At 64.7% G+C, this 16,497-nt stretch overlaps 1 protein-coding gene across 1 annotated transcript; it reads left to right on the plus strand.

Moving 5' to 3' along the window:
- Positions 1-13,456: 13,456 nt before the first annotated feature.
- On the plus strand, positions 13,457-14,785 carry KCNJ4 (potassium inwardly rectifying channel subfamily J member 4). The gene has a single exon (XM_062201960.1). It carries the CDS (start codon positions 13,457-13,459, stop codon positions 14,783-14,785), a length of 1,329 nt encoding a protein of 442 aa, XP_062057944.1.
- The last annotated feature ends 1,712 nt before the right edge of the window (positions 14,786-16,497 follow it).

The following is a 16,497-nucleotide window of genomic DNA, read 5'->3' on the forward strand; positions in this document are numbered from 1 at the left end:
CTGCAATACCCCCAAGGTGGATCTGAAATCCCCGAGTAGTTGCAGAGCAGCCACAGCTCCGAGAGGCTGCGTGCTCTTCCCAGGGTCACACAGCAAGGAAGCCGAGGGGTCTGGATCTGAGCTCAGATCTGCCTGGTTCTCCGGGGGGCTGCCTCTGCGAAAGAGTGGGAGACGCTCCTCCCCCAGGCCTCGGTGTGGCTGAGAGGGTCTGCTCGCCCCCACAGTGCATCACCCGCGCAGGGATCCTCTGGGGGCTCCCACCCCACCCCCTGCTCCAAAGACAGAGCCTCGCGGGAGGGGAGAGCTCATTTTATAGATGGCAAGGCTGAGGCTCCAAGACAAGGCAAGTCCTGCCCCGCGGTGCCCAGAGAGTCCTACTGGACGCGGCCTGGGGTGCCGTGCCCTGCACCACTGGGCAGTGACATCTTGGGGATGAGGATGGGGCATGGGGCACAGAGGGCTGAGGAGCGCCAGCTCCGGGCGAACAGAGAAGCCGGCATGGACAGCAGGTGTCACCCCCACCCCGCCCTGCTGAGGTCACAGGAAGCTGAGCTGACACCTGCCTGGCAAGAGAGGGTCCTGAGTAGCCTTGAGTGCGGCTCCCCGGGTGACCCTGCGACAGTCCCTCACCCTTTCCGCGCTTGGTCCACCGTGGGACAGAGGAGCTGCCGAGGCGCCGTCCCACGCTCAGGAGGCCCCTGGGCCCTGGCGAGAGGCGGGCAGGAAGCCTGGATGCTGGCATAACCTTTAAGCCTCCTGGGCGGACCCAGCGCTCCTTGGGGCGTGGGGGCAACTGCGGGCTCAGCCCTTCTTCTCTTTCTCATCTTTATTTTTCTGCTGCTCCCTCTCCCCTGGCTACGTGGGCCGATCACTGCTCAAACTTTTAATTCAGATGGTAATTGAAATAATAATATGGGCTGAGTCCCCTCTGCTTGTGACGCCGCAGCTGGCGGAGCACGGCTATGAATAGACTTTGAGTCACACACGCGCGCTCCTGCAGGCGCGCGCTCGGCGCTCACAGCCTGGTGGGCGGGGTGCAGCGTGGGGGCAGGGGCTCACGCTCCGCCTGGCTCTGGGTCTTGCTCCCCCAGCTGCTGGGGTCCCCTGGCCAGCACTGCCCTGTGCTGACCTGGAAGACGTGGGGTATTGGTGGTTCTCCTTGTTTGCAGAAGGGGGAACTGAGGTTCAGCAGCGGGGGTGGGGGGGAGGTGCTGGCCCCACGGAAGAGCTGGAAAGTGTCTGGACTCCATCTCGATGGGTGGGTTCTGCCTGGTGCCTTTTCAGGCTGTGGTTGAGGAAAATAAACCGAGGCTCCCTGGGGAGCAAGAGTTGCCCAAAACCTCATGGGCAGAAGCAGCCACATCCCCCCTGTTGGACTGTGCACCCGGCCGCGGCCACGCCGGGAGCCCCGTGTGGCTCCTGTCTCTCCCTGTGACAGTTTACCTGCTCTCTGGCCAGTCCTCAGCTGGCGTGGTACCAGCAGGTGGCTCCTGTGGCCTCCGTGGGCCTGAGAAGGGGGCTCTGGCGGATGGAGGAGAGTCCTCCATGGGTTCTCGGTGTTCCCACCCCCAGCAGGAGCTGTGTGGGGAGAAGGTGGCGTTGTCATGGTGACCCATCAGCCGGGAGCCTCGGTGGAGGCCTGCCCAGGTGGGCCGTGGCGGGGTGCAGTTGGACCTCTGTGGGGGGGGGGGCCAGCTCGGGACTGGGACAAAGGAGAAAGCCCCCCAGCTTTCCCAGGGGCCCCCGTGTGCTCTGCATCTGCATTTTCTAGTCCTTCTCCGGGCACTGTGGAGAGGCCACGGGGCTTTGCCCAAGGTCACAGTGATGGTGGCAGCGTGGGGGCTGGACCGAAGCCCAGGGCCACTCCCAGCCCCTCTGCTCCTCTTTCTCTAGGGCACCCCCTGTCTTTGGGGCTTGGAGGGGACCCCAACTCCTGGGAAAACCCCCAGGTTGGGGAGAGGGCAAGGGGCGGCAGCCCCTTATCGCAGCCATAAGAGGAAGGCGCCCAGCCACTCACTGACCCCATGTGACCTTGACCAGGTCACCGTCCCCGCCCCCCCAGCTCTCTTGGCCCCTCCCTGGCTTTTTCCTTCTGCTGCTCTGTCTGCGGCCACCCCAGCTCCCCCCAGGCCACAGGCGTGGAAGGGGACCCCAGCTTGGTCAGAGAGGAGGGGGACACACCTGCTGTGGGAAGCTGATCCCATTCGGCTGGAGGGAGAGTGAGGCCCAGGCAAGGGGTCTGCCCAACCTCGAGGCCCCTCTGGGGCCACCCCGCCCCCTCCCTCGCCGCCCAGCCTCGAGGATGGACAGGACGGGACTCTGTGGCTGACCAGGGGAGGTGGCAGACACAGGCCGGAGGGGTGGCCTGTGTAGTCCCAGTCGAGGCCTATGGATGGGGGACAGAAGGTCTGGGTTCGAGTCCAGCCCCACCGCTGAGCAGCTGTGTCACCTCGGCCAGGTTTTCCGCCTCTGTGAGCCTCCTAGCCCGAGCCGCGGGGGCAGGCTTGTGTCCCTGCGTCTGCAGCTGGCTGGGAGGACCCGGGAGTCTGCATGGGGGCCGGGGCTGCCGCCCTATTCAGTGGCCACCAAGTCCCAGCAGCCCCCACCACCGGCCCTGACCCTCAGATACTGCGCCTCTGGACGGCTCCCATGTCGGCGCACGGCCTCCCCCTGGCCCCAGGCCGTAGGGCAGGCTGGGCACCAGGGCCAGGCAGTGCAGCTGCAGACCCCGAGGCCACCTGGCTTTCCAAAGAGCCTCTCGCTGTCTGGGCTCTGGGGCCGTCCCCCTGAGAGTAGGCGGTGAGTGAGCAGTGTGGGAGAGGGAACAGGGGGGTGGGTGGGGTGGGTGGGGGTCCCTGCTGTCCTGGGTCCTGGAGGGGACAGGCCAGAGCACAGAAAAGAGCATGGCCAGCCAGCACGGGAGCGAGTGCCAGCTGCCAGCTGCATCGATTGCACGGCACCGCCTCCCTCCTCACGAGCAAGTGGGCCGTCTGAGCAGGGTGAGCTCCCCGTCCCGGGAGATATGTAAGCAGCTACTGAATGGCACCTGGTGGGGGACAGCAGAGGGTCTGACACGGGGCCAGGGGTGAGGCTCAGAACGCAGAGTTCCCATTGCCTGGGCTGCAGCGTGGAGGTCCCACGGGGGGAGGGGGCTCGCACCTGTTCCCAGCATCCCCCTCGGCCTCCAACAACGGCACCCGTGGGTGTGCTGCCAAAGGCCTGTGGCCTGAGCCTGAGCCGTCGTGGCTTCAAGACAAGCCCTGGGCCCCCTTCACCCCATTCTCAGGCCAATGCTTTTGATTGCACTGGAAGTCGCCTTGCTATGTAAAGCGGAAGGTGAGTGGAGTTAGTGGGTTCCACCATGTAAGCCGATGTGAAGGCCCTCGCTTGTCTGGATGCTCTGGTGTCAGAGACCATAGGACAGGTGACGGTGACACTGTGTTTGCCCTCACTCCGGGCCTGGGTAGCATCGAGAGAGGCCCAGGTGACAGGACGCCTTGTGCCCTCAATGCCAGCTTCCTGGAACGGGCTCAGCAGCTCACCCGGCCCCTCCAGGTCAGCGACCCCAGCCCTGGGCCTTGAACCCAGCTGGACCCAGTTCCCAGCCCTGCCCCGCCCATATTCACACTCACGTTCATCCCATGGCTCCCTGGGGACCCTCGCTCACACTCACACAGGGGCTCGGGGAGCCCCTCTCCCTGGCACATGGTAGGTGCTCGGCGAACGTTGCTTCGGCCAGCAGTTACTGAGCGCCCTGCGTGGCCAGGCGCTGTGGCGTGCCAGAGAGGCCGCTGTCTCAGCTCAGGGTGCATTAGGGAAGAGGAATGAATGAATGAATGAATGAATGAGGGGCCTGGCTGGGTCTGGGAGTCTCTGGTCTGAGGAGCCAGCAGTGAGATGGTGAGAAATGGGCCCGCCTGGGGCGCCCTGCCCGCACACAGCAGGCGTCCGTTAGTGAGAGTCCCTTGGGTGTGGCCGACAGAGCACTGGGGTAGCTGCCAGGCCGAGTGCTCCACAGGCAGCCCTGGCCCGGATCCATCTCTGCGGCCCAGCACCCGAGGTCCTTGAGCAAAACCAGACCGCTTCCCGCTCCCCCACCCACGTGCTCCGTCCCATGCCTAAGGACTCCTCTGTCCCCGCTGAGGGGCTCCCTGACTGCAGCATCTCCATGGTTGCGCCGGGTCACAACCCTGGCGCAGGTCCTGCACGTGGCCGAGTCTTTGTGCCGTGTGTGAAGCGTCCGCTACAGGCCGGGCCCTGGGGCGCGGGGAACAGCAGAGAACCCTTGAGGATGTTGTGAGTGCGATGGGTTTGGACCAAAAGTAACAGGAAGATCAGGCGACTGGAGGGAGAGGCCCTCGAATCGGGACCTGCAGGGTAGGAGGCGTGAGTGCCGGAGGCTTGGGAGAATCCCAACCTGGAAGGAGCGGCCAGTGCAAAGGCCCAGGGGTAGGAGCTAGGCTTGGTGAGCCCAATGGACAGGAAGAAGGGCCCCCGGGGAGTGGAGAGGGGGTGAGGTCAGAGAGCTGGGACCTCGCCCAGGGCCGAGAGGTCAACCCCAGGGCCACGGGGAGCCCTCGGCCTTGCGGGGCTGGGCGGCAGCAGCTGTGGGTTGTCTGGGCAGTGATGGGGTTCTGCAGGTGTAGGGGTCTGGGCCCATGGCCCCCTGATCCCCCCTGCGGGGTGAGACCAGCAGCCCCTGCCTCACAGAGGCTCAGAGGTGAGCCTGGTACCGGGCCCACAGTGCCCACCCAGCCTGGGCTAGCGGCTGTGGCCATTACAACCTGGGCTTGGAGAGGTTTAAGGGTGGGTGCCCAGGCCTCCGTGCCTCCTGTTGGGGTGCCAGACTGGGGCTGGGGGACCGAGGAGTGAGGATCGGGGTGCGGCTGCGCCTTGGCCGTGCTAGGTGTGTGGTGCCCCTGAGCCGACCCCTGGGGGCAGGAGCCTGCCTGTCGCTGGCTGGCTCGGGAGGGAGATCCGGGCGGCGGTATTTTAAGCCGCAGGACTGGATGAGATCACAGGGAGGGCTGCGGAGGAGAGAAGGGAGGTCGATGAGATGGCCGAGCCTGGGAGCTGCCGGGTGAGTGTGCGAAGAGGGGCGGCTGGAGGGGCGTGGGGCTGCGGCCCGGAGCGGGGCGCCCTGGCTGGGGAGCGAGAAGGGGACCAGCTGAGGCCTCCATCCGAGGCGGCCAGGCGGGCGGCGGGAGGCTGGGCAGTGCGGGGGAGCTGCTGGGCCGCCCCCTCCAGAGGGGCTCGTGTCTTCCCGGCCAGCCACGGTGCGTGTGTCGCTCTCCACTTGATGCCTGTGACTCAGAGAGGTTAAGGCAGTTCCTCAGAGCCACACAGCCCCAGGTGCCGCGCTTCTGGGGTCCACGCCCTTTTTGGGGACCCGGTAGCAAACACATGCGCACACCGACTTTAAAACTTCCCATGTAGGGGCTTCCCCAGAAGCAGTGGGCTCCAAAGCAGAAAAGACACAGGCGGGGGTGCCGTGAGAATGCTGGCCCTCCCGAGGCAGCCGCTGTCACCAGTGTCCCGGGTCTCCCAGGGCCAAGCTGGCTCCTGTCTCTGCACATTGCTTTTCTGCTCCATTCACGCAAGCTGCAGCCACTCTGCCGTCCTCTTCCCGCGCAAGGCCGCCCCGGAGGCCCGCGTGGCCCGTCCAGCGCGCCGCCCCTCGCCTGGTTCCCTGCCTGCCAGGTGTGGCGGTGGCCGGTGGCAGAGCCCTCACCGCCAGCTGGGCCGCCTCCCGCCCCCCGCGTGCGCGTGCGTGCGTGCACACCTCGGGCTGGAGTCCCAGGCAGTGCCCCAGGGGCCTTGCGGATTGACCCAGGAGGAAGGAGGCGGGGCTCAGGGCAGCTCCAGTCCCCATCTCCCTGTCCCCATTCCTTAAAGCTCGGGAACCCCCGTTGCGCCTACCTGCCCCAGGACCCGGATGAGACAATGGGCATAAGGGCAGTCATCAACCCCCAGCACCTCTTCTCCCTATTGGCTGTAGAGGGGGGAGGGGCTTGCCAGGAGGGCCAATGGGGTCCCCTCCACCTAAACCACTCTCTTCTCTTGCCTCTGGGACCCTGGCCGGCCGGCCGGGCCACCCTCTGCTGCTCCTTCCCAGGGGCTGTGGGCTGCTCTGGGAAAGAGGAACCTCCAGAGACCCACTCTGGCTTTCGGGTACTAGGGGTGCCCCTTCGTGGGGGCCAGGGAGGGCAGCAGCCAGGCGTCAGCAGTGCAGCCAAGGGTACATCTGTGGTTGGGAGCAGGTGACTGGCCCCCCATCCCCCAGCTACGGGCTCCTGCCCATTTGCTCCTGACCTGCTTCCCAGCCCGTTCACCTGCCCCCTGCCAGAGAGGTTGGGACAACAGGGCAGGGGACCGCTGAACCGAGGAAGAGGCCGCCCACTGCCCACCCAGAGCCCAGGCTGGCCTCTGTGTGCAGGCCTGGCTCCAGCCTCGTAACCCGGCTCCTCCGTTCCCGGCAGGACTGACTTCTCTGAGCCCGGCACACAGTAGGGCTTGGCCACGCTTCTCAAGGGAAGCGAACGCGGCTGCATTTATCCAAGGCGGGAGCAGGTGCCTCATTTGTGCGCCCTGGTGCTGGCTGCTGAGGTCCACATTCTGGCGCTCGCAAGCTGTGTGACCTTGGTCACTGCGCTGAGCCTCTCTGTGCCTTGTTTTCCTTCCTTCTAAAATGGAGAGGATACAGTAACTGCCTCTGAGGTCACCTCGGGGAGAGAGGCATCGATCGATCCCCGTAAAAGCACTCAGAACCACGCTGACTGCCCAGAGGCTCAGCGTGGGGTCTGCACTGGGGCTGGAGGTCTGGAGGAAGCTGTGGGGGAGGCGCAGCCTCTCCTGGTCCCTACGGTGTGGCGGGCACCGTAGTGGCCCTTGGCACCTCCCTGCAGGCGGGCAGCATGGAAAAATGGAATTCAAAGCTAAGTTTATTTTGGTGCAAAATTTTTGAAATCTATGCCGTATTTTTTTCTTAGTACACATTTTCCATGAATTTTTTTTAAAAAAGATTTCTTTATTTATTTGAAAGAGTTACACAGAGAGAGGAGAGAGAGAAAGAAAGAAACAGAGAGAGAGGTCTTCCATCTGCTGGTTTACTTCCCAGATGGCCTCAACGGCCAGAGCTGTGCCGATCCGAATCCAGGAGCCAGGAGCTTCTTCCTGGTCTCCCATGTGGGTGCAGGGGCCCAAGGACTTGGGCCATCCTCCACTGCTTTCTCAGGCCATAGCAGAGAGCTGGATGGGAAGAGGAGCAGCCAGGACTAGAACCAGCACCCATATGGGATGCCGGCACTGCAAGCCAGGGCGTTAACCCACTGTGCCACAGCGCAGGCCCCATGGATTTTTTTTTCTACAGACCCCCCCCCCCCGCCGCACCCCAGCCCCATGTTCCTGTTGCAAATGCGATGCGAGTCTCAGAGCCGGGCAGGACTGTGCCTCAGCTCTGATCAGAGGCAGCGGCTCCTGCCTGGCAGGTGCAGCTCACGCTGGGCGGGGCTGCGTGCTGCGGGGCAGGGCAGGCTTGTGGGTAGCACGACCTTGATCATCTCTGTGCGGGCGTGTGACAGGCATGAGGCCTTCTCTCTCCTTGTCGTATGAAGGAAGCGCCATTGTTAGCGTCGCTTAGAGGTGAGGTGTGCAGGGCTGAGAGGTTCAGTAAGTGGTGTGGAGACAGGAGAGGTGAAGCCGCTGCACTGGGAGAGCGGAGGTGTGGGGTCTTGTTCTATTTTTTATTTTCTTCCTTAAGATTTATTGATTTGGGGCCAGTGCTGTGGCATAGCAGGTAAAGCCACCACCTGCATGCTGACATCCCATATGGGCGCCAGTTCGAGTCCCAGCTGCTCCATTTCTGTTCCAGCTCCCCTGCTAATGCCCCTGGGAAAGCAGCAGAGGAGGCCCAAGTCTTTCGGCCCCTGCACCCACGTGGGAGACCCGGAAGAAGCCCCTGGCTCCTGGCTGCAGACCTGCCCAGCTCCGGCCATTTGGGGAGTGAACCAGCAGGTGGAAGACCTCTCTCTCCCTCTCTGTAACTGTTCTTTTCAGATAAATCTTTAAAAATTTTATTAATTTATTTGAAGGACAGAGTTACAGAGGGCGGTGGAGAAATAGAGAGATCTTCTACCCACTGGTTCACTCCCCAAATGACCAGGAGCCTGGAACTCTGTCCGGGTCTCCCACATGCAGGGGCCCAAGCACTTGGGCCTCCTCCACTGCTTTCCCAGGCGCATTAGCAGGGAGCTGGATCAGAAATGGAGCAGCCGGGACTCGAACTGGCGCTCAAAAGGGATGCTGGCGTCACAGGTTGCGTCTTCACCCACTGTGCCACAATGCTGTGGGTTCTTAAGAGTGATGAAGAGGAGGGAGTCAGACCTCCTAGGGTCTGTGGAGCAAGACAGAGGCTTGAAGGGGGCTGTGGGCGGCGGAGACATCCTACTACTTTCCCCTGTGGCTGGGACCATCGCTGGCTCCCTTTGACTCTGTGGGGCACAACTCAGCCTCCTGGGGCTCATGCTGACTGCAAAGCCCGCACGTGTGAGCAGAGCCCCCCCAGAGCGGGGCCCAGGCCAGGGAGGGCTCCGAGTGGGAGTGGGGTCGGTCTGTTTCCTTCCCCCGCCCCCAGGGACAGGGTCTCTCCCTCCAGGACTTCTTTGGGTGCCCTGAGATCCCCCTGGCGCCCACCCCACCAGACTCAAGGTTGCTGAGGAGCTGGCCTCTCCACGCAGGCCCAGGCGGCACAGGACCTGCCGCCGACCACCCGCCATACTCCAGACCCTGTGCCCAGCCCCACTCTGTTTTTCTCTCTGGATTCCTGCCCCCCACTGTGCAGCTGGAGTGGAGGGTACCAGGGCGGGGGCCGTGAGGCCGGAGTCGGGCCTGGCAAGGTCCCCGCCGTCACCCACGTCGCTGCCCGGTTTCCCCTGCAGGGCGCCGCGGAGCCCGCGCATCAGCTGGGGTTTCTGTAGCACAGTGGTTGTCCTGCACCTGCTGAGGTGGGGGCCGGCACTGCCGGAACAGAGGCTGGGCGAGAAGATGGCAAAGCTGAGACTGAGAGCCCGTCTCGCTGCCCCAAACATGTGGCTGTAACTACCACGTTATTATAGAGAAGCCGGGGCCACTTCTCTGTGGAAGCCATGGCTGACGGCTGCAGCGTGGCCTGGGGAGGCATCGGAGCAGGCAGGGTACGCGGGAGGGCCCGGAGGACTTGGGGCGGGGGGCAGCGCAGACAGGAGCCAGGCCCGATACGGCAGTCAGGCAGGTGAAGAGGGGTGGGGGCGTCTGGAGCCAGCCGGACCTGAGTGTGATCCTGGCTTTATTTTTGCTGTCTCTGCTGCCTTGAAACTGCCCCCCACACACACACTCTGCAGCCCGCAGGTCTTCAACTGGGAAGACAATAGTCCTCCCCGCCCCCCCTGCTGCGGTGGGTGCTTAATAAATACTTGTTAAGTAAACAAAGGCATGCAGAGATGCTTCCTCGAGAGAGACAGACAGACGAGGCACCGCCCGCCGCGAAGCTGGCGCTCCCAGGGTGCTCCTTTGCCGTGAGAAGCTATGCAGGGGGGCACTGGCTAAGGGCTTCTGCCCTGCCCGCCTCCCGTCCCGTCCGTGGTAGCTGTGATTAGGAGCTGTGGGGCCTGGGAGAGGTGCACCTGCCCCATCTCCCCCATGAGTAGGGGGCTGCTGCCAGTCGATTGGCTTCCGCTTGGCAGAGGCGGTTGTGGGCGGCTGGGGTGGGGGGCGTGAAATTGTAGTGAGAGCTCACAGGACAGCAGCAGCATGGTCATCTTCCTGCTTGCCCCGGACCCCTGGCAGGCAGAGCCCCCCATCGCCCGGCCTCTTGTTGCTCCGGCAGAGTGAGCGAGGCAGAGGCCAACTTCCCGGCACCCCTGGGACCCGAGTTTCCTTTGCTTCGGACACTGTGTCACAGCCCAGTCCTTGGCCTCAGTTTCCCTAGGAAACTAGGGGCTCCCAGGCTGGGTGCATTCGCAACACAGTAAAATCAGAAGAAAAACAAAGTCGAGAGATGGCAAAGCGACATGAACGCCATCAGCAGAGAAAGGGTAGCGGCCAGTGGCCCCCTCCCCGCCGGCCGATTCCTAACTGCCGAGAGCCCCTGGACGCAATCCTGGAGGAAGGCTTCCGCCGGTTTTGCCCTGGGCTGGAGGCCTGCGTGGAGTGGACGGGACTGGGGAACCACGTCCACCTGGTTCTGTGATGTCACACAAAGCTCTGCATTCGACCCTGGAGAAAAGCCCAGCGGGAGGCTGCTGCCATCCCCTGGAGGGAAACTGAGGCCAGGAAGGGCAAGGACTTGCTCAGGGTCTGGGCTGCACCCTCGCCCCTCCACGTGCTCTGGGTGCGAGGGTGCAGGACCTGCTCCCGCCTTTCAGAAGAGCGGTTTTCTGGGAGGCGATGTGCAGGCGCCTGGACGGCCAGGCTCTTTCCCCCTCTAGGGGTCTCTCTCCCCGGGGGTCCTCCCAAAGTCCCTGGGAAATGCATATTGTGAGAAAATGGTACACGGAGCTCAAAACTTTTTTCACGCCAGGATAAATTTATCGTTGACTTCTGCTTTTCCGCGAGCCTTTGGAGGTGCCCTCGTGGGTGCCGAGGGTGGGGGCGGTGCTTCTTGTCCCTCTCCTGTCCAATCCGTAGCTGCCCCTGGGCGCGGGGCCCTCCCCCCGCGATGGTCCCTCGAGCACGCGGTGCCCAGTGGGCGCTTTCCCCCGTGTCGCCAGGCTGGCATCCTGTTCCTGCCGAAGGGTGCGTGGTGGCTGGGGCTTTGGCTTCTTTGGGCAGGACGGTCTGCAGGGCCCAGGAGCGGGCATCGCTGGGCACCAGGACGCGCAGGAACTTGGGAGCCCCCTGCAGCGCCCAGCACATAGAGGGGTGAACGGTGTCCCCATGGGCTGCACATGGGGGACCCTGGGATGGCGGGGGCTGGGGAGTGAGTGCTGAAGGTGGGGTAAGTGTCAGGGGAGGGCCGGCCCCATAGCCTGTAGCCATGGGGGACCTGAGCCTCCTCCCTCCCCTCCAGGCCCCTTAACACCAGCGGAGGGGCCGGGCCCATCAGGCAGAGATCCAGAAGCAGGGGGCGCCCAGGACCCTGGCCTTGGGCAGGGCCCTCACTGTCTCAGGAACTCAAGGGCCAGCCCGCGGCGCCGTGTCCACTCGGCCGCTGCCCTGCAGGCCTCTGGCACTGGGCCCATGCGCTCTCTGCCCTTGCCCGAGGATGAGGCTGAAGGGGTTCCCTCCCGGGGAGGGAGTGAGCAGGCCTGGCTCACCTAGCGCTGGGACCACCCCACCTGGCGCTGGGACGCTTGCCCTCCGACCCTGGACTCTCTTGGCCACGGATGTCAAGTGAGGGTCTGGGGTCGCCGTCTTCCTCCTGCTGGGTCTGTGGCACTGACTGAGGCAGTGGGCCCGGGCCCCGGGTCAGGGGCAGGGGCAGGGGTGGGGTTAGTGGAGGCAGCGGCCCCTGTCTGCCCTGCAGTTACTGACCAGCAGGGAGGCCACCTGCTGCTGCTGAGACCTGGGAGAGGAGGCAGAGAGAGCCTGGGACCCCTCCCCGGCCCCGCCAGGGCCCCCTGGAGGGGCGCTAGAGGCCACACCTGCACGGCCTGCTGGGTCGTTGGCAGGTGGGGCTCAGTGGTCCTGATTTCCAGACAGGAGAAGAAACAGACTGGGGGCAGCCAAGAACTCGCCCAAGGCCACACAGCGGACTGGTCCTGTGGGGGATGGGGGGGCGCCTGTGTGCTCTGGGGGAAGGGGAGAGGCGCAGGGGTCGGGGTGGGGTGAGCGCGGGGGAGGGGTGGGGGCAGGGCTCCGTCTCCCTGGGCCAGGAGAGGGAGTTTCTCTTGGGGGGGGAGGCAGGCTGCTGATCTCTAAATTACAGCGTCGCCGGCTCCGGTTGCTGTGGCAACCGAGCGTCCTGCACCGGGGAGTGTATACACATTGCCGCAGATGCACAATTAGATCAGCCAGAAGAATGGGACAGAAAATAGAAACCCCCAGCCTTGTAGGGTTCTGGGCCAAAACAGTCTCGGGCACCCGGGCCCGGCGCTGGCCTGGCAGCCGCTGGGGGCCCGGGCAGCACTGCCTTGGGCCCGGGGCTGCAGGGCATGGAGGGGCGGACGAGGTTTGCCTTCCCAGTCCCAGCTGCCACCAGCAGGGTGAGGGCCTCCTCCACCGCGACAGCTGGGGGCGCTGACAGGCGGCCCTGCCTCTCCCCGGCTCCCGGCACGTGGGGAGCAGGAAGGCGGGTGCACGTGGGGGGGGGGTGACTGGCTGTCAGCCAGCACCTGCCAAACCCTTAGGTCCTGTGAGGTTGGAGTTGTTTAGTCCCATTTTACAGATGGAGCAGCAGAGGCCTGAGAGGGGGACATGGCCAGGCTGGGGGTGGGTCTGCCTCTGCCCAGCGGCGTTCACAGCACTGGGGCTGGAGCCTCTTACCTGGCCTCGGTCACGTTCCCGCCCTGAGCCGCCTGTGACCTGGGAACGGGGATGCGAACCGGGGGCCAAGGCTCAGGGCTTCCTGTCCCTCTGTTGCCACCGCCACTGCTCCAGGCTGGGGACAGGGCAGGAATCGGGGGCTCAGGGAGAGGAGCCTGGACCGAGGCGGGGCTGCCGTCGATCTGCAGTGGTGGGAGAAGTTTGTGTCTTTTCTGCCCACGTGGCTGTGAGCGCTCTGAGATGTGCCAGTGCAGATGAGGGTATGAGGTCAGCCGGATTCTCACGTATCTGAGAGAGCGGGCAGGGGCCCCCACCCATTACTTTACTTCTCAAATACCCACAGTGGCTGAAGCCGGGAGCCAGGGGCTCCAGCCAGGTCTCCCCCGTGGGTGGTGGGCGGTGGGCGGCAGGAACCCACTGACTTGAGCCATCCCCACTGCCTCCCAGGGTGTGCATCAGTGAGAAGTTGGAGCCAGGGATTGAACCCAGGCCCCCTGATGTGAGACAAGGACAGTTCACTGCAGAGAGCCACGGGGGTCAGTGGCTACTGCAGCGGGCAGCAAAGAGCAGCCCCAAGAGACCCAAGGCAGAGGCTGAAACCAGGGAGGTGAGCCGGGCCAGAGCCGGGCCAGGCGGCCCCCGGGGAAGCCTCTGGAACAGGAACCAAGATGGGGCCGAGGCAGCCTTTGGGAGACTGGTTCCCGGAACTACATCCTGGTGGTCTTATCTGCCCAGGTGTGGGGGGGACTCCAATCCCAGAGCTGGGCCGGCCTTGGGGGGCGCCGGCTGGGGCCCCGTCCTAGGAGCCACCCGGGGCATCGCATGCCCCTCCCACACCCCGCCGCTGCAGGGGTGAGGTGGGGAGCCGTGGGCTCCGATCCTGGCTGGGCCTCCCTGGACAGGTGTCTCTCTTTTGTGCTGGCCAGCGTCTCACCTGCCCACCTCCCCTCCCCCGCAGGCCCTGCGTCTTCCCAGGTGACCACGCCGGCCTCAGGCCATGCACGGGCACAGCCGCAACGGGCAGGCCCACGTGCCCCGGCGGAAACGCCGCAACCGCTTCGTCAAGAAGAACGGCCAGTGCAACGTGTACTTCGCCAACCTGAGCAACAAGTCCCAGCGCTACATGGCCGACATCTTCACCACGTGCGTGGACACGCGCTGGCGCTACATGCTGATGATCTTCTCCGCGGCCTTCCTCGTCTCCTGGCTCTTTTTCGGCCTCCTCTTCTGGTGCATCGCCTTCTTCCACGGCGACCTGGAGGCTGGCCCGGCGGTGCCCGCGGCAGGGGGCCCGGCGGGCGGCGCGGCCTCGGCGGCCCCCAAGCCATGCATCATGCATGTGAATGGCTTCCTGGGCGCCTTCCTGTTCTCGGTGGAGACCCAGACGACCATCGGCTACGGCTTCCGGTGCGTGACGGAGGAGTGCCCGCTGGCCGTGATCGCCGTGGTGGTCCAGTCCATCGTGGGCTGCGTCATCGACTCCTTCATGATTGGCACCATCATGGCCAAGATGGCGCGGCCCAAAAAGCGGGCGCAGACGCTGCTCTTCAGCCACCACGCCGTCATCTCGGTGCGCGACGGCAAGCTCTGCCTGATGTGGCGCGTGGGCAACCTGCGCAAGAGCCACATCGTGGAGGCGCACGTGCGGGCCCAGCTCATCAAGCCCTACATGACCCAGGAGGGCGAGTACCTGCCGCTGGACCAGCGGGACCTCAACGTGGGCTACGACATCGGCTTGGACCGCATCTTCCTGGTCTCGCCCATCATCATCGTGCACGAGATCGACGAGGACAGCCCGCTGTACGGCATGGGCAAGGAGGAGCTGGAGTCCGAGGACTTCGAGATCGTCGTCATCCTCGAGGGCATGGTGGAGGCCACGGCCATGACCACGCAGGCCCGCAGCTCCTACCTGGCCAGCGAGATCCTGTGGGGCCACCGCTTCGAGCCGGTGGTCTTCGAGGAGAAGAGCCATTACAAGGTGGACTACTCCCGCTTCCACAAGACCTACGAGGTGGCCGGCACGCCCTGCTGCTCGGCCCGGGAGCTGCAGGAGAGCAAGATCACCGTGCTGCCCGCCCCGCCGCCCCCGCCCAGTGCCTTCTGCTACGAGAACGAGCTGGCCCTCATGAGCCAGGAGGAGGAGGAGATGGAAGAGGAGGCGGTGGCCGCGGCGGCCGTGGCCGCGGGCCTGGGCCTGGAGGCGGGCTCCAAGGAGGAGGCGGGCATCATACACATGCTGGAGTTCGGGAGCCACCTGGATTTGGAGCGCATGCAGGCCACGCTCCCGCTGGACAACGTCTCCTACCGCAGGGAGTCGGCCATCTGACCGCCCGCGCTCAGGGCTCCAAGGACCTTCGGCACGAAGGCGCGGGGGTGGGGTGGGGGGCTTCCAAGACTGGCAGAGTCCATTCCTGCGCACTCCAGAGCCCGGGCCTGGGAGAGGGCCCAGGGTCCCCCAGCGCCCACCCACGGGCAGCTCCGGGCCCCCAGGCCCACTGCGCTCCCCGCACCGACCCTTCCAGGACATGCCCCGGACTGCTGCGGGGGGGAGGGTGAGGAGGCATCGTGGGGTCCTTGGGAGGGCAGGGGCTTCGGTGGGGGGAGGGCGGGGGGCTGCTTTTTCTTTGCATGACTGTGGCCTGTTGCTCATGACCGTGTTTTGTAAATATCTATAAAGGGAGAGACACGGAGACACCCATCCACCTTCTACCATTTCTACCTGCAGGACAAGGAGATGCAGTCCCGATCCGTGCACCCCGCCCCGCCCCGCCCCTCCAGCCCAGCGCCTGCCCTTGCCCGGCTGGCCCCCTGTGGCCCTCGGAGTCAGCCATCTTGGCCCCTGGATGGCTCTGGGTTTGGGTGCAGAGGGAGGACCCCAAAGGGCAAGGGGGAGGGCCCTTCCCTCCCTCCTCGTGGTCCCTCCAGGCTCCCAGGCCCAGCCAAGATTGACAATGGAGTTTGTAACTATATATTTTTAATAAAGTATATGGTCCAGGAGGGGTAGGCTGGTTGTAGACGGAGGAGTGAGAAGGAAGGGGAGAGAGGGAGAGCATTTGGGAGCGTGTCTGTGCGTGCCCGTACCAGCGCGTGTGTGTGTACGTGTTTGTGTGCATGCTTGTGTGTGTGCCTGTGGGATGCGTACATGCCCATGTGTAAGTGTGTACCCACGTGTGTCGTGCACGTGTGTGGCCCGTCCCCAGACACTGACCCTGGGGGACCTTGTCACCTGCCATTCTCCCCCCTGGGAGCTACTGGGGAGGCTCCCGAGTCGGCACCACAGAGCCCGTGCCTGAGTCAAAGCCCCTGCTGAGGGCTGCCCGACGTTCCCGTCCGCTCTCTACTTCATCCTCTGCAGAATGGGATTCACCAGCCTCCCTCCTTGGGAGAGCCTGGGCCGGGTGACCGGCAGCCCTCCTAATGGGGTGGAGGCAGAGGGGGAGGGGACCTGATGCCAGCCACTGGCCACCGTGGTCGGACGGGCTCCAGGAGCAGTGGGCGGCCTGGTCCCTGCCCCGCTGTGGGGTCTCGAGGAGGCGCTCCCCTCCCTGGGCCTCCGTGGTCCTGGGCTGGGTCACAAGCACTCACTCAGGGCTCCCAGCCTGGTTTCTCCTGAGCTCCCTGAGCCGCTGTGCTCAGCTGGACGGCCCGGCCGTTTGCTGGCTGGGGTCCTTGGTCCTCCTCCAGGGGTCTCTCCTCCTGCCCCCTGGGCACCTCAGTGAAGCAGCCTTTGAGGGCAAAGACAGAAGCTGCCAGGTCTCTGGAGGCCTAGCCTTGAACTTGTAGAACTGCCACTGGGTTCCACTGGCACCCAGGTCACAAGGCCCCGCCCAGATTCAAAGGGTGGGGAATGGACCCCGCCCACTGCGGGAGCCCTGAGTCCAGGGGCCCTTCCAGCTCCAGCTCTGTCCCACGTGCCAGCCACACGCCCAGCATCCGGGTTGTAAGGAGGCAGAGGGCGCCCTCCCTGTCCCCAGGAATCTCCTACCTCAGGGAGCCAACAGGCGAGCTACGGGGAGGGGCCACTCTGAATGACCAGCA

This window comes from Lepus europaeus, chromosome 10 (assembly GCF_033115175.1).
Source record: "Lepus europaeus isolate LE1 chromosome 10, mLepTim1.pri, whole genome shotgun sequence".
NCBI lineage: Eukaryota > Metazoa > Chordata > Mammalia > Lagomorpha > Leporidae > Lepus > Lepus europaeus.

What these genes read in the sequence shown, in the direction of transcription:
- KCNJ4 (XM_062201960.1), top strand. Translation starts at nt 13,457, where the DNA reads ATGCACGGGCACAGCCGCAACGGGCAGGCCCACGTGCCCCGGCGGAAA.